Raw genomic sequence first — 20,979 nt, forward strand, 5'->3', positions numbered from 1 at the left:
AAACTGTATTGGGATCGCGAAGCAACTTAAGGTAAACTGGCGCTCTGCGGTAAACAAAGTGGACAAGAATACTGTAACAAATCAGATGGCAAGAGTTAAGAAAAAACTCAGACACTTCTGATTCGGTCAATTTAAAGCTTAGTTGAATACTGCTTCTACAGTTTAATAAACTTACACGCACTCTAGTTTAACCAAATTTTAATCGTAACACCCTTTAGATATTTAAATATTGTAATTTGGTCTATATTGGTGCACAAAAACAAATAAGCCTAATCAATAGGACTATTAGTTTTCCATATCAACATTAGAATAGGGCTAATAAGATTTGTAAACAAACTTTTGTTTTGCTGATTTCTCTTAATTTGTTATATTTTCAACCCAGAAGACATTTGAAATTGATTCTACCAAGGGTAAAGATGTTGAATCATGTGTATCTTTCATGAAATTCGACTCGACAGCGGAGTAATGAGCGAAATAAGTTTGTTTATAAAAATCTTATTAGCCCTTTTGAAGAATTGATATTGTTTTGATTTCAGCCCTAACAGTTACAATTATCAGCTCTAGAACTGAACTTATTGCAATTATTCTGATTGGATTCCGATGGAGCAGTGCTGCCAGGGGCAATTCACATTGACAACGAAAAGTGAAATTTTCATATATCTCGTTATGTTTCAATATTATTGATAAGTGATAAAACCTGTCAATTTAGACTGACATCGACTTCGTTTTCCATGCAATCCGAGTTTTCTAAATATTCTAGGAGAATGGTATTGAGCACTGGAAGGTTCAAATTTAGCACCACCTTTCTGAAAAAAAGATTTTTCGTGTTTCTTGACCACATTCAAGGAAAAACTAGAAAAAAGTTGGACATAAAATAGTTAACTTACTTCATTTCAAAAATCTCATCACCCTGTTATATACCCCTCTTTCTTTCTTCCTTCCACGCTTCGACCGTTCTACGCTCACACCCTACCTACTACATTTCCCATGAGTCATAAATAGGATCAAATAAGAAACCGAAGGGACCGTTCTCCTTCATTCTTCTTCTTTAGTTGATCACAATTCGACTGAAGGATCACTGATGTGAATGTCCTCTTCCTTCAATCCAAGGATCTTGTTTGCATGCTTCTGCAGCACAAAAAAAGCATACGTGTGGGTCGCTTTTGTTATTATTATGCTGCACACGAATAACGTGTGAGCGGCACCCATCCGGCAAGGCTACGAAGGATAACTTGATGGTGGTTGCGTCTTATTCATTGAACCTCGTAGAATTGAGCGTGGGAATTTTTATCATTCCTTTTGATTGGCCCTTTAGTTGGTTACCACAGTCTCAAGTAGTAGAAACTTTTATTTATTACTTCCTACCTAAAATCACGGGCCGGTTAGGGATTATTGAACCGTTCGAATGAAAGAGAAAAAAACAAGTTTTGATTGCTGGAATAACATCTGGTAAAATCTATTTTTTGCCACATTGAGGTTCAAGTACACGAATAATTTGTTTACACCGATTTGATTAGCAGTAATAACATGTCCGTTTACGAATCTTTGAACCAGTACAAGGCGCATAAGCTAAAACATTGCAACATTTTGCCATAGACACCTAAAAACGAGTAAATTTAAAATAATATGTTGATGAATTTGAAGGCATAATCTAGGAGTGAACACTGGATGATAGCTACAAAATAACTCCAAATCATGCCGCTCATCAGAATCTCAAATTGCTTCGTAAGCTTCCTCGCAGTATTCAGCGCTAGATTTCATTTCCTGAACGAAGTCATCCACGTGACTTCGCCGTTTGCTCCGTCGCCGCTCCTCTCGAGATTCATCCTTTTCGCGGCTAGATTTCTTCGACTTTTTGTGTTTACTACTGCGATCTTTTTCTTTGTCCTTACTCTTAAAAGAAAAATGAAAGCAAAACATGTTTTATTTCAGCATCAATTAATATCAGAATTCACAACTAACCTTCTTCGAACTAGCGCCACTCTTCGGACAAGTCACGGAAACGTTCGAGTCAATATCTTCACCACCCTCCGGCGAACGGCGTTCTTTCGTATCCAGCGACCAGCTCTCATTATCCGGAAGAATCCCTGTATCTACATCGGCCTGCTTACCCAGCTCCTCTTCGACAGTCACTCGACCAATCTCCAGTTCTATGCTTGACAGCGAGTATGCCCGATCGACCAACGCGACATTGTTGGGCGACGGGGTCAAATTGTGTCGCAATAGCGGATTAGATTTTCTCGCTCCTTTCAGCTCACTAGAACCACTCACACACTTGTGTAATTGATCATACTCCGTTAGATCCGCCCCTACTGCACCGGTAAATTCGTCATCAAACCTCGAAACTAATGGATTATGGCGACTTTCGTCATCGCTGGGAATTAGAAAAATAAATGACATTTTATTCCAAATGTCAAATAACTAAATAACTCCCTCACCTTTCCGATTCTACATTCAACGCCCCTTCAGTCGCTCCAGCGATTGCATCAACCGCATCCTCAAGAAATGATTTATCCAGTACACCACCATCCGGACAGAATTCATCCACGTTACTAATCTTTCCACCGGGTGACCCACTAACGGCAACAATTCCACCAGGTGCTACGAAACCACTTCCACTGTCGCTTTCAGTAGATATCGAGCCCATAGTAGCACTCTTGGGAATCCGCAAAGCATCCACTCCCTGTGAGGCATTCAAGGGAGCCAACTTTGCCGCTGGCGAGGCTAGTTTGGCAGTATTAACAGTAGAGGTTGAGGCCACAGCTAGGTGACTGTTCTTATCCGGCACAATGATCGGATGACCACCACCAAGAATAATGCTTTTCGTCGGTCGAGGAAGCGCTTCAAGAGGCGTTGACGGGAGAGAAGACGAATGCGAGTAGGCCGACGGTTCGTTTGCTTTTTTACGATTAGTGAGATTTTCCAGAAATGTGCTATATTCCGCATCATTCGATTTCTAAAAAAAAAATTGTTAAAGGGGCAAAAACTGGACAAATACGGTTGGAGAACCTACCAGAAATTCGTTTATCTCAAGCCGACAAATGTCAGCATCTTGTTCATTTTTCTTAATCGAAGCTTCAAGCGCACTACGCTGCAGATACAGAAATGGAATGCCGAAGAACTTGTGTAACAATCGCAGCCCAAACCCATTCCGCATGGAACTGTCCCCGTATACGATCTCTGCCGTCCGCGTTTGGCTGGTTTCCTCGATAAAACCCTGAATCTGATCCTTGCTAATGACCCGATGATGTCCCATATCACAATGGTTTCCCAGCAGCAACACCGGAATGTCTCCGGGTACCTTCGGCAACTCTCTGCACACGTATTCGAATGTCCATGCTTTGGTAATGTCCATCATCATTACAACGCAGTGTGTTCCTTTATACACGTCGAGAAATTCTGCATCAAGTACCGGAATGTCATCTGCCTGAACGTCAGTGTTAAGTTTTAGGGCACCTGACTTCTGCTTTGCTTTTCCACGGTCCACCACATCCCAGACTTCGACTTTAACGATATCATCGGTGGCCTTGAAGGACCATTGGATCGAAGCAACTTGAATTTGCTCCGTCGGATTGTACTGCTCGAGGAAGGCCTTGCCCTGTAAACGCGCCAGCAGGCACGATTTCCCCACGTTCCGATCGCCCTTGACAATCACTTTCACTGCAAGAAAAATCAATTTAATGACATACACTGGCTAATGCTCAATCTAGCACCAACTTACTGTTATATTGCACCCCACGAGAAAACTTCTTACGGAGTGAATCGGACATTTGCTGGCCAACGGATTCAGGCAGAGCGCCCGTTCCACCGACGGCAGCCAGCGGGCCGTCGGTTTTCGTTGCGAGTTTCTTGAACACGGAAAACATTGCTCAAAACCGCTGCAAACAGTCACTTTCCAGTGTAACTTGTTAAGTTATGCACCCGTTGGTGACCTCAATATGCACCTGAAATTTTCACCGTTGAACGAGTGCATAACACTATCGCACAAGTTGTTCCAAACACCCCTATTGTTTACATTTTTTAGCAGTGTACGCTGATAAGAATAAACGAATGAATTTATAGAAATTGTTAGGCAAAACACTGATTACCCAGCACAAATGATAACTAAGCAATTTTTTCGCAAAACAGATGGAAGATGGAACACGACGACTGCACTTCATGCAAACGAACCAATCGGTGCATTTGGAATGACAGATGACGTACACAATACACATCAATCACTTCATGTTACTGAATTGGGTAGAAATTTCAAACGCTGTTATCTCGTCAGAGTATTGAAAAGGTCGTATGGTAACATTAATTTGCTCGAAGAGAAAATACCGAAAAAGAAAAACTCGAAGAGGGAAACAGCTGGGACAACGTCGTTGGCTGGGATCTTTTGAATTCGGTTCAATAGGGATCTTTAAGAGTGTACGGGTTTAGGCATATTCTGATGCAGATTAGTACCGTGAGTTAATGTCTCAGTCCTTTTTTAATTTTTTGGCCCAAAACTATTGAAAAAAACATTTTTTAGTTTGTTTCCTTTTAGGACAGTAACACATCCAAACCCATGCGACTTGCACGACTCTATAGCGGACCCTACACGAGACAGGAATATTGTCAATAAAATTATTGACAAGACTGCTTCAATACATCAATCCCATTTGAATTCTACAGAATCAATATTTTCAAAATGTGCTTACACGATCCATATATTGATCAATAATTGGTTTATTGTCAATATGTCTGCTCGTGTAGGGTCCGCTTATAGGTTGCCTTATCAGATCTACCATAGTTTGCAGATGAAACTTGGGATGGCAGGCTGCTAGCGGATTGAAAAAGTACCAGATCATGCTGTGTGGGGTGCTGTCCCGGTTAACAATGAGGCGAACGAGATATTTGCAGATACGTCATTTAGTAAGACAACTGTCAGTTTGCTGGTTGAATTTAATTTGGTTTTTTTAAATTTAAAAATCATAAAAGAATAATTAAGGTTTAAGAATGATATGAGTGTACTCGTAAAGACACCCGCTATCAATACATATGAAAAACTGGCACAATTTTTCCAAATTAAAGATCCCTATTAAAGTTTTAAGTTTGTCGACGATACCTTCCCAGGAAAGCACTAAGCACTAAAATAAGCATATAACAGATTTTCGATGCTTATAGGCTCAATACAAGCTTTGCAAATGTCTATAAGCTTTATAAAGCTTTGCAAATGCTTATAAGCACTACGAATATCGAACATTAAAACAGGCCGTATATGGGTATATGAAGCTCTACTGGTAGATGTTATAAACCCTCTGTAGCTGTAATCGCCCAGATACGGTAATCGCCGATGTCATTTTAATGCTTGTTACGGTTGCCATTTCCATTACTCTAAAACAATTAATTCCAAATCAAAACAAATATTATATCGAGCCTAGCAGCCGATCACACCAAAAATGTATAACAAATTTTCATCAAACTAGAAAAAATGCATTTAATTTCCTTTTTGGGTCAATTTTGCACTCCCTCGCAGAAAAGCTTGTTTAACAAACGTCCTACGTTGAGCCACTTGTTCGACGGTTTTTGAATGTAGGGCTAATTTTTTTGAGGGGATTTTGACGTCTTACGCACAACGCAAAATACACTAATTTCTATTTTGATGGAAAAAATGCACTTAATTTCGCTAATATTTTAAAATTCATCACAAATGAACTGCCCCTAGTATCAAGCACGTTGTAAGCACACTCAGGTTTTTTACGCGGGGGATACATGCCGCGTAAATGAAAACCGCGTAAATTTCAAAATCCGCGTAAATGAAGACCGCGTAAATTTCAAAATCCGCGTCAATGAAGACCACTTAAATTTAAGAATTCTCGTTAAAGGGAACCTCGTTGATGGATACCGCGTAAATTCCAAAATCCGCGTAAATTTCAAAAATCGCGTAAATGAAAACCGCGTAAATTTCCAAATCAGCGTAAATGAAAACCGCGTAAATTTCAAAATCCGCGTAAAAAACACCGCGCAAAAAAAACCGCGTAAAAAACTTGAGTGTACTGATAAAAATCCGAATTCTTTTTGCTTCAAACCACTTAAAATCAATATGAAGAAGAAATACTAATGTTATCACGCGCACGCATACCTTCTATGTGTCAAAGCTATAAACTATGTATGCACACTAGACTTTAGCTCCACCAGGCTCTACTGATTCCTTTTATAGCCCTTAGTAATTGTGCAAAGTTTGGTACCGATCGGTTGTGTCTACGAACCCTCCAAAAAATTCAAAGTTTATATGGAAATTAGTATGGAAAATCGTTGAACATAGAAAATAAATTCTTAAACAATCACCTCATCATTCAATTCATGAGAGCACTATATAATTCAGAGACAGAGTAGCGGTATGTGGTGACATCCGTGAAATGTTTCACCAGATTCGAATACGACCGTCAGATCAGCACTGCCAACGTTTTCTATGGCGCGATGAAGAAGGAAGCAGCGAACCAAGTACATTTGTTATTCAAGTCATGACTTTTGGAGCTTCTTGCTCACCGAGTACTGCCCAATTCGTAAAGAATAAGAATGCGGAGCGTTTTGAGGTGGATCACCCCGTTGCCGTGAAAGCCATCGTCAAGCTACACTATGTGGACGACATGCTAGTAAGTGTCGAAACGGTCGATGAAGCTATAGAGCTGGCTAAGACAGTACAGTTTATTCACGCACAAGGAGGCTTCGAAATTCGCAACTGGGCATCAAACTCGTCGCAAGTAATGGCTGCGTTAGCTTGGGATACACAAGTGGAGAAAAGCCTCGATCTTACAGCTGAACATGCAACAGAAAAGTTGTTGGGTTTGTGGTGGAATACTGGTGGAGTTGTTGGCTGGAAGTCGCTGCCCTACAAAGCGGGAAATGCTTCGTGTACTAATGACTATTTTTGACCCGCGCATTATTTGATGCATCTGAAGATTATCTTACAAGAAGTTTGCCGTTCGTCAGTCAAGTGGGATGAGCCAATCCCTATGAAACAATATGAAGGTTGGCTGGCTTGAATCAAACTTCTTCCAGAACTAGAAAACGTGCGAATTCCAAGATGCTACCGCATTAACACCGCTACATTGTACGCCAATGTGCAATTGCACACGTTCGTCGACGCCAGCGAAAACGGAATGGCTGCAGCTTCGCTACGAAAAGAATAACTCCGTAGAATGCACATTAGTTGGAGCGAAGACTCGTGTTGCTCCATTGAGGTTCTTGTCCATACCGAAACTAGAGCTTCAGGCTGCCGTGATAGGCTTGAGATATAGCTCATACGTTGCTTGCCGAGTCAGCGAAATATTAGAATTCACCGAAGTAGATGATTGGAGATGGATCCCATCCAAATGGAATGTAGCTGATGGCGGGACCAAGTGGAACCGACGCTTTGACTTGACATCTAACAGCAGGTGGTTCAAAGGATTAGGTTTCCTACTAGTAAATAAAACTAAATGACCTGTTATGCCATTTGATAACGCACCAACAGATGAGGAATTAAGACCCAGACTTTTCGAGATGGAAACGATTGGTTCACGTAACAGCCTATGCACTTCGATCCATCTATAATTTGAAGCGTCGAGGTAAAGGTGATCAACCTTGCAGTGGTCCTTTAACTTGCAATGAAATACGACTTTCAGAACAGTACCATATTCGCCAAACACAAAGCGACGTCTTCATAGAATCAAAGGAAGGGTTAGGAAAGGTGAGTTCCTTGATACCGATAGCAAAAACCCTATCATTCTACCAAAGGGTCATCCGGTAACCCAGCTTATGCTATCAAGTTACCATGAAAAATATAACCATCGAAACCACGAGTCGGTCGTGAACGCCGTGCGGCAGAGATTTTGTATCAGTCGACTTCGAACATCCTTGAAAAATATCCGGAGAAGTTGTCAGTGGTGCAAAAATCGCGATACAACTCCTCAGCCTCCCGAGATGGCTAATCTACTCTCAGCTAGACTGGCTGCATACACACGGCCATTTTCACACGTAGGAGTGGATTACTTCGGCCCAATAGTAGTCACGGTTGGCAGAAGATCTGAAAAGCGATGGGGAGTGTTGCTTACATGCTTAACGATACGTGCAATACACATAGAGATCGTGAACTCCCACACCAGTTCGTGCATCATGGCTCTTCGCAACTTCGTAGCCCGCAGGGGAACCCCCTGGCATTTTACATTGATAGGGGAACCAACTTTATAGGTGCGAACAAAGAACTCCAGGATGCAGTGAGAATGGTAGACCAGGACAAGATCGTACACGAGATTACTAGTTCGAAGACGGTTTGGAACCTTAACCCCCCACCCCCGTGGAACATTGTAAGTTTGTGAAAATTCGCTGAGAAAAGTTATTAATTGAAGAAGCAGTATGACTTCAAAACAAGTGGATTTTATTTTTAAACATAGCAACCCTGTTTAAATAGCTCCATCATTATACAAGTGTAAACTAGACTTGCCACCCACCGCTTGCGCATGGCAGATACAGTTATTCAAACAGGGTTGCTATGATTAATGATAAAATCCACTTATTTTGAACAGCTTTTTTAGTTAATAACTTTTCTCAGCGAATTTTCACGAACTTACGTTGTTCCCCGAATATGTTCAGTAGAAGAATATCTTTAGAAATGTACAGTGTTCTGATTAAACAATTAATTAATGACGTGATTTATTACGAATTTATTTTCAATGTTAACCGATTTTCCATACTAATTTTCATATAAACTTTGAAATTTTTGGAGGGTCCGTAGACCCAAACGATCGGTACCATAATTTGCACAATTACTAAGGGCCATAAAAAGAATCAGTAGAGCCTGGTGGAGCTTAAAGTGAAAGATTGAACCAGTCTAAATGCACACACATAAGTTATACGTGCGTATTGTTATAGAATCGGGTTTATGTGCCTTATGTCTTCCCAAACGAGCATCGTACACAATGTTCGCTTTGCGTGCGTACATATAGGTTCGTGGCACTAGTTTTCTCTTTCTCACTCTCATCATCACCAGCGTTGACTCTTTTTGCCTTGTGCCAATCGTTCTCGTGTACGCACGCTGTCTACGTACACGGATGTCTGAACTAGAGTTTGTACATCGTTCGCTTGGGTTCGATGTGCGAGGCGAACCTGTACATCGAGACGAAGCATGTTTGAGGTTGAACGGGTGCACGAAATTTTGTACACAGGTACAAACTTGTCGATGTTCATCGGAAGTCTGTTTATAGTTATGAAATGTGAATGATCAATATTTCTTGTAAATACACACATTAGGTTTATGTGCAAGCAAATAGTTTCTATATGCCACCGCTAATTGCAAATCTATGTGTAAAATTAATAGGCATAACGATTCCATTTTTATCAGTGTACAAAGCCTAATCAGCTTCCGCAAGTTTGGGCATACCGTAAACAAATAAAAGAGCACAAAACCTTCAAGCCATCAAATGATATGGTACATTGCGATGATTTCTCAACAAACATGTATGATTGGGGCTCAAAAGCCAAATGTCAAATTTGCTTTGAGGATAAATTCTAGAGAAACCGTTATTACCCAAACAAGGTGCATAGCAGTCAACGAAAGAGAAAACTTTTCTCTTTTGTTTATTATCAACGGTTATGCTGGACGGTTAACGGTTCGTCCGGAATTTCCCCCCATGAAGTGAATTTTGACAGTCGGTTTTTGAGACCTAATCATATGTTTGTCGAGATTTGTTTCAATTAGATCTGAATTTAGAACTGAAGATAGTTGAAAAAAATATGATTAAAGCCATGCGTCTCGTTATAAGTGTAATGACAGCAGAAATCTTTCAATTTAAGAACAGCAAATATCAGTTAGATTAGCTAACGCCCAAATGGATCAAACGGCAAGCACGCTGGAGCATAGTAACCCCCAAATCTTCTAAAGGCAGGAGTTCGAGCCTGGAACGTACGTCGTACTGAAAAAAAACAAACGGTGCATGTGACAGAAAAACCATGAAAGAAAGAACGAGAAAAAATAACTTTTCCCTCCCCTGTTTTGTTTCATTTGCCAAACCAGCTTCTGGGTGATGAATTCCATATTAAATTTGCAAAAGGGCGAATAAGATTTGTAAACAAACTTTTATTTGGATGGTTTCTCTTAATTTATTATAATTTCGAAGCAGAAAACAATTGAAATTACTTCTACGAAGGGTAAAAATTTACATTAACGCATATTTTTCATAAAATTCCACTCTGCAGCAGACTAATGAGCGAAACAAGTTTGTTTACAAAAAACACTTTCGCCCTTTTGACGAATTAATATTGAATTATTAAAATGATGCCAAATGACCATTATGCTATAAATAACCGTTATGACAAATATCCGTTATGCTAAATGGCCTTATGCCCCTAAATGACTGCATGCCAAACGACCCAAACCCGCTTGAGCTTGTGGTTCTTTTATTCCAATTTCGCACAATAAATAATTTTTATTTATTTATTTATTACAACCTATATCGACGATTGAAAGTATGAAATTTTTTATATGTTACGTACGAAAAACCAAAAAGAAGTTTGCGTAATGTATCTTTAACGTCAGGTGTATCGGAAAAGACAAACCACAGCATATGACTTAAAAATCCAATTATTAAAATTGTTTAAAATTACTTTTAGACATTATAGGTGTATTTTAATCAATGGCTAAAATATTGGCGATCTAGCGTCGGTAACAAATATGTCAAAACTTTTGCAAACACGTGAATTCCGCTAGTCTTCGTAACGACAGACCAACGTTTGACAAATACAGTCGTGATTCGCTGGTTGGGCCACAGCCTCTGTCCAACTAACGAATTTGATTCGCTAGTTGGAACAGTTGACAAACGTCAGAAATTGGTATAAAGGGAGATCAGTAGTATAAATGCATATGATCACATCTCTAACTCTTGTCATTTTGCTTGCCAAAGTGAATTTGACATGACATTTTGACATTCAGATGCTTTTTAATTGAACAATGGTCCAACTAGCGTATGTCCAACTAAAAAGCGGTCCAGTTAAAAAGTGTCCAACCAGCGAATCACGACTGTATAGCGTGTTTCTGAGCACAGGGCCCGCCTACATTACCGCCGTTAGATCATCAATAACGAAACCTAAATTTCACCAAACTCTGTATTGATCAACAAAACAAAGAATATGTAAAATGATGTATGATTTTCATTATCATTTTTTGAAATTTTGCATTAACCATGATTACTCCACAAATTTTTTTTGTCAGATATGAATCCGATAAGCCCACAAAAATTAAACCTCGTTTTCCGCAATTCGAAATGGGCCCATATTATTGGCTCGAATCAAAACTCGTCGAAATGTCAATTGACGATAGGTTCATCCGGAGTGTTCATTTGTGTTTACATTTTGCTAGCGTTGCCAATTTTATTTTGTGTCCACCACCCAATGTGGCTACGCCACATCGCTTTTGCGCGTGCTGTCTAGGGATAGCCCCTATGTTTGAGTAAGCCGGGCAAACGAGTGGATCACAGGTTCGCTTGCTTCCGACGGCCGGTCGGTGGCCACCTCGCCCGGCGGATCCTCAGCGGCTTTGCGCCGCTTCAGTTCCTAGGCCTCGGCTAAGCCGCATCGAAATGGTACCCCTTAAACATTCTAACTTGAATCGGTTGTGTCACCGGAGCCGGAATACGAATTAGAACCAGCCAGCATTCCGGTTGAGTTAAACTGGGAAGTTTAGTAAAATTTAATCTGGAAATAAATTTTTTTTTGGCAACGCTCCAGCACCCCGTTGATTTCACCACCTGGGCGCCAGGTTGACGATATGAAATGAACTTTGTTTACTTTCGACAAGTTTTGATTCGAGCCAACATCCAGCCATTCGAAATGCAAGTCTTTGAGACCTTTTGATTAAGTACTCTTGAATTATAACTTTTTGTCTTGAAAATTATTTCGCCTCAGAAAATTTTCTGAATTCGACTCCACCTGTCAATAATTTCCATCAACTTCCTGTTTCGTAATGTCATATTTCTTTCGGTCTTTTTCCGTCATCTCTTTACTGTGATTGAAACACATTTCGTTGTGTATAAAAAGAAAATCGTAAGTATTTAGGGAAAATAGTGAAAATTATGCGTATTTTTTAGGAAATTTTGTTATCCAAGTTGTGTACCGTGTCAAAGCATTAAAAATAGCTGGAAAGACGACTGTTTTGTTGCAAAAATAGGCATATTGAGGAAGCTCAATATTCCTATCTACAGTAACCTGTTTTTGTTTGAGTTGAAATGACGGAAATAACATTTTTAAAACATTTTTTTTATTTCACAGATAATGTCGGATGTCGAAGTGTAAGTATTTCTAATCATTCAGAAAAAAATTGGGGCAAGTATACGTAACTTTCATTTTTGTTTATGTTTAGTGAAGTCCCGGTTGCGCCGATCGATGGAACGATGGATGTGAACACTGCCCTGCAGGAAGTGCTAAAGAAGTCGCTGATTGCTGACGGGTTGGTGCACGGTATTCACGAGGCTTGCAAGGCGCTGGACAAACGTCAGGCCGTGCTCTGCATTCTTGCCGAGAGCTGCGACGAGCCCCAGTACAAGAAGTTGATCACAGCTCTTTGCAACGAGCATCAAATTCCGCTTATTCGGGTGGATTCTAACAAGAAGCTCGGAGAATGGTCCGGTTTGTGTAAAATCGATAAGGAAGGAAAACCGAGGAAGATTTCGGGTGCTTCTTGTGTAGTGCTGAAGGTAATGTCGAATTTTGTACTGATTTGAAAACGTTTATTCAATTATCTTTTTTTTTCACAGGCATACGGAGAAGAAACTCCGGCTCATGATGTTATCAAAGAGCATATGAAACAGCTGCGACAGTCGAGCTAATTTAGAAAGTAATTAAATGAGAAATAAATACGAACGTCGCTAAAGCATTTTTAACAACTGGAATTAAAGCGCTTTCAGCTGATGACACAATTCCTTATGTTGTGGCCAATCTTTGACTTGACAGTCACTGGAATAAGGTATGAATAATTATTTCCAAGTTTTATTAGTTTTGCATTGCTTACCGTGAACAGTAAAAAACGGATTCACACTTCGAACACTTCTTTTCAGCAGTTTTTTTACATGTCGAACAATATGTGTGCAGATCCGATTGTTCTGTACTAGAATACTTTTCCAACAAATCAGTGTTATATGCAGTGCTCAATCTTAAAATTTAAAAATTGTGTGATGAATTATTTTAATTTTGATGTAATCAAGTACCTTTTCGCCATTTCTGATAATTCCTGGGAGGATATATTAATGAAAATCTGTTTGTGGTTTTCAATTATTTTCCTCCAACCATATTTGTTTGCTGTGTTCCATATACTGTTACTAATTTCGGGTAATTCTTCTAGAAGTAAATTGACTCGATTCCTTCCGCTCGAACCAGCTTTCATTTGAAAGGAACATAGATGCTGTTTTAACTGGACGAGTGCCGGTAACTGGTCCAGGAGCTGTTCGTTCAAAAGTCCAATACATTTTCCGATTTCTCTCTGACGAAACTCGTTGATTTCATAGTCGGCCATAACATTTTTGTTGAAAAGTAAACCGAAAAGGCAAAACCAGGCTTGTGCTTCGCTTTTAGTAACTTTGAAAATTTCTCCACCATAAACTGGCTCCCAACGGTCGTTCAGAAATTGTTCAAATCCTTTACGTTTTCTCAACCACGGTTTAACGTGCAGAATTTCCGACAACAGACAGGGTGTATCGTGTGTTTTAATCAGTAGGTTCACAGCGCTCAAGGGAAGCGTTTCCAAATTGTCCACCAGATAGTTAAGAATGGTCAAACATTTTAAACCTATCCTAAAATCTATGTCGCGTTTCAAACGCTCAATTTCCTCCTGAACGGATTCGTGTAAATTCTCTGCTGCCACTGTATTTTGCAAGCGTTCCTGATTAACAATACCGATTAGGAACCCAACGGACTTAGTGCTGTAATCAATCAAATCCAGTGTGCATTCTCCTAGTGCCTCACAGCTATTGCGATGGAATAAAATTGTTTCTAGCAATGCTACGAGATTCACTTCATAATACAACACGCTGTACAAGACGAAAGAAGCATCTAAAGATTTGCCCTGTAGAAGTTTCGGTAGAACCTTGCCTTTCCAGATCGAAATGCAGAATACTTCGTGTACCAAGGTAGGGAGTTTGCTATCGATAATGATTCGCTCCTTAATGACCTCCTCTTGCTTTGTGCTGGCCTCGATATAGGCTTGCTGGGTCAGTTTCAGTGTAATCTCATATTGATCGAACCAACTGGGGATAATAAGCTTAAGACAACGTGTGTTAAATTGATGGTAAGGTCTTACCTTTTGCTACCAATATCCGCAACTTGGAAACAGCGTAAGCTTCCGACACAATAATCCACTTCTTCCGGAAATACCGCACATGGAAAGGACATGACTGTATCAAGCATTTTTTATCGCCCAAACAGTTGGTGGTTGCCATGACAATGTTAATCGATTTTTCTATTTCATATGATTAGCTACCGTTGTCAACCAAATCAAAATGACTACCATACAAGCGTTTATGCGATTTTTTTTTAATTTTTGGACCGAGTTCGGATTGGATCAACAATATTTATACATCTAACGCATTATATTTAAGACTTTAACTCTGAGTATTTCACAAATAAAACGAAAGAAAATCCTAGTTGCATTTACATTACACTGTTAAAATAAATGGCACGCTAATAATTACAAAAACAAACGTATACATTCAAACAATAATTTAAAAACATTTTAAAACATCGATAATCCCTCAACCATACTCCGATTGAATCGTGAGCGAAAACTCTCCCTTATAGATAAAGGTTCCGTGATACCACAACCGGGTGTCAACTAGCAGAGCGTCTCCAGGCTCAACGTAAAAACTGAAACTCCGACACTCGTCGTCACATTCGGGAGTAGGAGCAAGTATCCAACTTTTATTACCTCTAAGCTGAGCTTGCCACATCAACCGCGGGATGTAATCAATCTAGAAAGAGATAATGTTTAGATTCATCTTTGTCTACTTTCGTCTAGTCTTTCGTACATGCATGACCGCTCCTTGTTCATAACCCAGAAACACAAAATCCGTATTAGGCATCTCGGCATCCTCCGGCAGGAAGTGAGGTTTGGGGTATAATTTTCTCAGCTCAGCTAAAACAGCGGGATTGCAGTTACTCCAGCCTACGTACCATGGTTTATGACCGGTACGGAATTCTTCCGACATGCGAAAAACATCCTTGAGTGTTTGGAAGTTTGATTTGAAGTGCAGAAATTGACAATCTTCCTGAATGCTGTCCAACGCCGATGGGTGTTTGAAGTAGAGGTCCTTCAGGAAAGTGAAATTAAGAAGTGTCGCCGCTGGCCAATGAGATATCGCGTTCTTTATAATAATTGGTCTCGAAGAGTATGCGTACGGTTTGAACTCTTCGCGGGACAAGTTGGCAAGAATTATCGGACCTTGTACTCCTGCAGGTAAAACAAAACTTGTAACTACCACAACTAATTAATAATGCACTTACCTCTACAGTAGTTACAGTCAGATAATGGTCGAGTCGCTTCCCAAACCAGATAGTTGTTTGGGACAATGCACCGGGTACCCAATATAACTTCGATAAATGATGCCAGAAACGGTGTCAAGATGAACAGTGCTATCAAGAAAATTACACTATATAAAATGGAAAGCGTTCCGTCGTTCCACTGGGTCCAGGTCAGTCGACTGGGACGATAGTCGATCGAACGTTTGAAGGCTTCCTCCATTTCCCGTTCGGTGACTCCTGTTCGAACCACTGCATTGTTCAGCAAATGCAGTTTGTGCAGCAAAATTTGATCACACAATTTCACACGCACGTTGCTCAGTCTTGCCATTTTGGCATCTGATTCGTAAGTTGGAAGATTTTCGCGAATATTGCGAAATTACATCTCATGCTGGTTACTTTGCATTTTTGTTTTCTAAAAACTAAACATAAACAAATTTTTCGTTTCTGAAGATTCTGAAGTTTGAGTTCGAGCATGACGTTCATTAAGAGCATCCCCATCCGTGAGTAGAAACCATTGAGTTTTACACGTTTTACAAGATGCCGTAACACTCGGTGAACAATCATCATACTTGAATTCTTTACCGACAGAGCATCTGATTTTTCCAAAGTTTTATATAATTTTTTTTAGCATTTAATGAGTAAGTGAATGGATAACAGCGAGTCTAGTTATGTTGCAAATTAGGTTCGAAGGAACTGTCCAAGTCAGTCTTGAAACACATACATTTGGAGCAACATCATATGTTGCTTCAAGCTGTTCTCAACCCTTATTCGGCTGTGTTCACGCGACCACCCGCGTTACGGCTTGGTAAGGCCAAACTGGTGTCAAAGGGGGTCAATTAAGGTTTTCTGACGTATTCTTGATGGTCACATCATTAGCGTTTCTACATTAGAATCGTCACACAGTTTTAGTTTATTATAGGATTAGCGAAAATTTAAAAAATAATATATAATGTCTTTTTCGCTTCAGATAGTTGATATTTGAGCTCGTTGAAGCCCTTGAGCGTCTCATATACGAGTTCCGACGGAAATTGAAAGATGAAAGAGATCTCTTCTATGAGACGGTCGACGACGGCGTCGAAATGCCGAAAGAGATGAGTAGCGGTAAGCTACAACGTAGTTGAGCTACAACGAAGTTTTAAACGAAAGAATGAGACACTACCACTGAAATGGAATCTGTAACTAGCACTAAACATATATTAGAATTCGCGCTAAAACAGTTCAGGAACTGTGCAGGATGGCGCTAGGACTGTGGCCTGCGACTGGTATAGTCCATTCTTATTGGTTCAGAAGTCTTCTTGGCTGGTTGGTACACTGCTGTCCAATAAAATAGGTGTGTGATAGATTATTTTGTTTTTCTCTCAGTTACACATACCAAGCTACAGCAGTCTCTATCACACCTACCGCACACACAAGCCAACGACACGACTAGACACTAGCATTCCAAAACTGTATCACAAATATGACTACCCCTCAGTGACTCAGGTAACTGGTACTGTCGTATATGGCATTTGGAAAGAAATCACATGAAACTAGCAACACTGAATAATCTGTTGTTATTTTTTTCCAAATAACAATATATTTACCGTGGCAAGGGTTGCAATCCCTGGTTACGCTGAAAAAAACATTTGCGAAAACATATAGAACATAAGGGCGCTCGATCCATCGTTTCACTCACAGATTGCCGGATTTCGTTAACGTATAAGTTCGAAAAGAATCCACTTAGGACAGACATTCCGGCGACAGTTGGCTTGTGGTCTACGGAAACTTCTGCTATGATCAGTCCCTGGCGTAACGAACGATCGATAGTCGGCCACTTCATGACGCAGCTGTCGAATGATGCTGCGTAAGTAAACTCCATTAATAGTTTTGGTGTTTCTATTATTTTTAATTTTACTTCCGGTTACTGCAGTTCATCTACTTGAATATTTTCAGTGCCGAAATGAAATACTGATATCAAGTAACGAAATACGCCGGCTTACAATGCAAAACGATGAGTTTGGCTACTTCATGGGCGCGCAATATGGATGAACCAATCGAAGACATTGGAAAAGTCAGTAGTAACGACCTGCCAAAATCTAACCGAACGGAAGCCAACCGTGTTGTTATCCAGCTTTGTCTTAAGGCTGGTTTACAGTTCGAAAAACGTGTCAAGAGATTTTGGTCCGTGTATTAAAAATTGAGCCCAGGATTTCGAATCCCGTGGTGGGAAATGAGTTCACCAAAATGACAATTTTCATTAAATATAAACCCGACCCCGGAAAACGTTACGGACTTTCAAAACTTTCCACGCACAAAATCTGACCTAGAACAATTTAACCTGAATTGTTCTAAGCGGGAAAAAATGGTGTTTTCGTTTGTCTCAAAATTTGGTACTATTTTGATACGGTTTGTATTTTATAGAAGCAGTAGAACTTTTGGTTTGATAGCTCAGAGAGATTTCGACAGAAAATTTTCCCTGACCAAATTGCAGCACAAATCCCACGCGAAATCCCGTGACCCATTTCTCAACCTGTAAACAAGCCTTTACGGTTATAATGGATCATAATTATCGTGTGACAACAAAGAATATAGAAAAATTATGTCGTTTTATTGAATCATGGAATTTGATTTATATTATAAACTGTTTTTATGTTGAATAAAACAAAAATGGGGTAGAACAGAATACGATTTTTTTCCAGGACAAAAGCTTGATTGATGCTATTGATCTGATTTTTGATTCAAACTGATCCTGTCACTAAAACGATGTACATAATTCTCAATGATACGAATCAAGATCGGTTTGATCTGGATATACAAAAAGATACTTCGAACACACATATTATAAAATCAATCTTTCTAACTATTTAAAACAAGTGATATTACTCGTTGTAACGATGAAAATCGCAAGTAAATTTGATTGTAGACGAAGTTTTTTTCCAATATTTTTTGATTCAATTGAAATCGAATTAAATTATCATTTTAACATTCAGTTAGCATTGGACAGTTTCTAAAGGTTGTGTTTATCGATAGCAATTGTTTTCAACAGAGAGCAATCGTTAGTTTTCCTGAATCTCACGCTTCCATCAATCGAACTATTTGTACTGAGTTGAAAACTAGATTGCTTTCTGGTAGCACTCGCAGGTTCTGGTTTTGGCTTTCGAATTAAATTTCTCCCCGCACCTGAGATTCGTCAATTGTGTGGCTTAGTTTCGGATCCACCTATGGTTGCACCGAAAGAAACTCGTAAAATCGAACTGGCGGGCATTCCATTGGTCATAAAAGCGAGCAGAAATAAACCTTGAGCCAACGAACGTTGAATATCCCAAAAAAAAAATTATCTGTCAGTTTTATATGATACAAGCAAAAAGTACGAACTGACTTGCGATGCTAGCGACTGATCCCATGCTCAGCTATTCTGAAATACGGTTTTTACCAAAGTTGGGCCAGTTAAGCAAATTTGCTCGCACTCACTCGAATATTGGATAGTCTTTCTCCTAAGTTATTTTTATTTGCTTATTAACATAAGCATAACAACAAGGTTGCTACACAGCAACTGAAAATCAAAACAAGGAAGTGCTGCTGAAAAACTAATTTTCTTGACCACATCGAGGGGTCACTAAATGTACTGGTAACTGGCGGTAAACTACTCGGACACTTTTTCCTCGATAAATTTCACTAAGTTTCAGGTCGTGCCGTTGCACAAGCCTTGGTATCTGTCAAGTTACTAGTGGGTTGTTGGCGCTGATTACATTTGCAATCTTTGTCAAGATGTAAAACAAGACTGCCGCAGGCTTTTTTGTGTGGTCAATATAATAGGTGTGCGAAATATATTAATGGGTTATTATTTTACACAATACCATTATATGTTTTATTTGGTAAAGTTTGTAATCTGCGTGCTAATAAATGTATTTAAATGTTTAATAAGTCAATGATTTGTTATAGAATGGGTCAAGCATCTCACTGTACTCAAGTGGAACGAGTTTTGCTAAGAAATTTTGTTAAAGAAAATAAGACGTATAAATAAATCGCGAATATACTTCGGCATTCCGAAAACTTCCTTACAAATGCCTTAAAATCTTTGAAAAAAAGAAACACACAAAAAAACCCAAGAAAACATCTACAGCAGCTGACCATTGTTTTGCTTTATTAGCGAAATCTGATCCATTCGCGTCATCCAGGATTATTACAGCACAAATTGAAAATGTGGTAAATCCGAGAACAGTTCGCCGTAAGATGTAAAATCCCAATCTTCCAGAAATAATTGCTAAAAAGGTTCCACTATTGCGAAGCAAAAGCCTTCACAGAAATATGCAATTTAGTTTTCAACACCGATAATGAGCCTGGTTCAGAAGGAATCAAAAATGGCGACATATCTTTCAAGGAGCCAATCGAAGATAAACCTATTTTCGTCCGATGCACAACGAAATGTTAGACGTCCAAAGTGCAAAAAGTTTGATCTGCGACACACGCAAAATATGGTAAAGCGCGAGGGCGAAAACAATGAGGTTTGGGGGTACTTTTCGTGGAATTACGCAGGTCCTATTTTTCGCAACACCACTATAAGGGCAAGATACGAATGCAAGGCTAAAGGATGGACATCCTAAAGGATGTCATGCAGTGCTATGCCAAAGATAACGTGCCTTTATATTGCAGTTTCAGCAAGATATTGATCGAAAACACACACCGAAATATGTAAAGGAATGATGGCGGGATAATAAAGTGATTATAATTAGGGACCCTACCTATCTCCTGTCATCAATCCCGTAGAAAATCTACGGAATGTACTTAAAAAGAAGTTATCCGGCCAAAATTTCAGAAATAAGGGTCGTTTGTGGGAAGCAGCTTAAAAGGAATGCTACACTATGCCAACGGAAACTTATCAGCGTTTTAATGACTCAAGGCCAAGGCGAATGGATAAAATTTGGTTGAATAAGGGAGGTTACACAGGCTACTAGTTGTTAAAAATATTAAAGTCTTAAAATCATTCGATTTGAATTTTTTTAATGCAATAGATTACAATACACCTTTTTCATTGACCAGGTATTTTTTTGGATTTCATGGAGAAGAGAGAGTTACGGTAAAGCATAACATTTAATTTACAAATAAAAGAGTTCTTTTTCATATTTACGACTGTGCCTAACTATAAAATATTTGAATATAAAAATATTTTTAGAGAAAACTTAAAATTTCATGTATTTTTATCTCACACCTGTATCGGGTTAGCCCATACACTGCTCGGCTGATGGGTGCTTTGGGTGAGACGAACGCGAAAGCGTCAGTCGAGGTTTGGACGCGATCGCGAACGGTCGATGTGATACGCGCTAAGTGATACCATACGACAGTGTACAACAAGGTCAAACGATACAATGGCGACGAGGTTAAAAATCGGTAAGCAAAATAATAAAAAAATGGGAATAATAGGAAAATGCAAGCAAGAGATAAAAAAATAGTGCGGGCCGACCGAAAATGTGTTTTTTTTCTGGATAATTTTCC

The 20,979-nt window shown here is 39.4% G+C and overlaps 4 protein-coding genes across 5 annotated transcripts; 1 reads left to right on the top strand and 3 right to left on the bottom strand.

Moving 5' to 3' along the window:
• Positions 1–1,425: 1,425 nt before the first annotated feature.
• LOC131690531 (rab-like protein 6) lies at positions 1,426–4,193 on the bottom strand. Of its 2 annotated transcripts, XM_058976397.1 has the most exons (6): positions 4,089–4,193; positions 3,722–4,033; positions 3,014–3,660; positions 2,439–2,956; positions 1,963–2,374; positions 1,426–1,893 (listed from the first exon to the last, which is right to left on the bottom strand). In XM_058976397.1, exons 2-6 carry the CDS (start codon positions 3,864–3,866, stop codon positions 1,714–1,716), a joined length of 1,902 nt encoding a protein of 633 aa, XP_058832380.1. In that variant the 5' UTR covers positions 3,867–4,033; positions 4,089–4,193; the 3' UTR covers positions 1,426–1,713. The 2 variants fall into 2 exon arrangements, with proteins under 2 accessions (XP_058832380.1, XP_058832379.1); XM_058976396.1 differs by having other exon boundaries at positions 3,722–4,174.
• A 7,735-nt stretch (positions 4,194–11,928) lies between these two features.
• LOC131691824 (small ribosomal subunit protein eS12) lies at positions 11,929–12,881 on the top strand. The gene is made up of 4 exons (XM_058978489.1): positions 11,929–12,042; positions 12,268–12,287; positions 12,359–12,692; positions 12,753–12,881. Exons 2-4 carry the CDS (start codon positions 12,271–12,273, stop codon positions 12,822–12,824), a joined length of 423 nt encoding a protein of 140 aa, XP_058834472.1. The 5' UTR covers positions 11,929–12,042; positions 12,268–12,270; the 3' UTR covers positions 12,825–12,881.
• Positions 12,704–14,389, bottom strand: LOC131691823 (zinc finger MYND domain-containing protein 10 homolog). The gene is made up of 4 exons (XM_058978487.1): positions 14,291–14,389; positions 13,203–14,237; positions 13,007–13,147; positions 12,704–12,951 (listed from the first exon to the last, which is right to left on the bottom strand). Exons 1-4 carry the CDS (start codon positions 14,380–14,382, stop codon positions 12,888–12,890), a joined length of 1,332 nt encoding a protein of 443 aa, XP_058834470.1. The 5' UTR covers positions 14,383–14,389; the 3' UTR covers positions 12,704–12,887.
• Positions 14,390–14,583: 194 nt separating this feature from the next.
• On the bottom strand, positions 14,584–15,979 carry LOC131692204 (uncharacterized). Its single transcript, XM_058979118.1, has 3 exons — positions 15,490–15,979; positions 15,015–15,436; positions 14,584–14,957 (listed from the first exon to the last, which is right to left on the bottom strand). The coding sequence occupies exons 1-3, from the start codon at positions 15,833–15,835 to the stop codon at positions 14,742–14,744; spliced, it is 984 nt and encodes a 327-aa protein (XP_058835101.1). The 5' UTR covers positions 15,836–15,979; the 3' UTR covers positions 14,584–14,741.
• Positions 15,980–20,979: the final 5,000 nt, after the last annotated feature.

This window comes from Topomyia yanbarensis, chromosome 3 (genome assembly GCF_030247195.1).
Source record: "Topomyia yanbarensis strain Yona2022 chromosome 3, ASM3024719v1, whole genome shotgun sequence".
Classification (NCBI taxonomy): domain Eukaryota; kingdom Metazoa; phylum Arthropoda; class Insecta; order Diptera; family Culicidae; genus Topomyia; species Topomyia yanbarensis.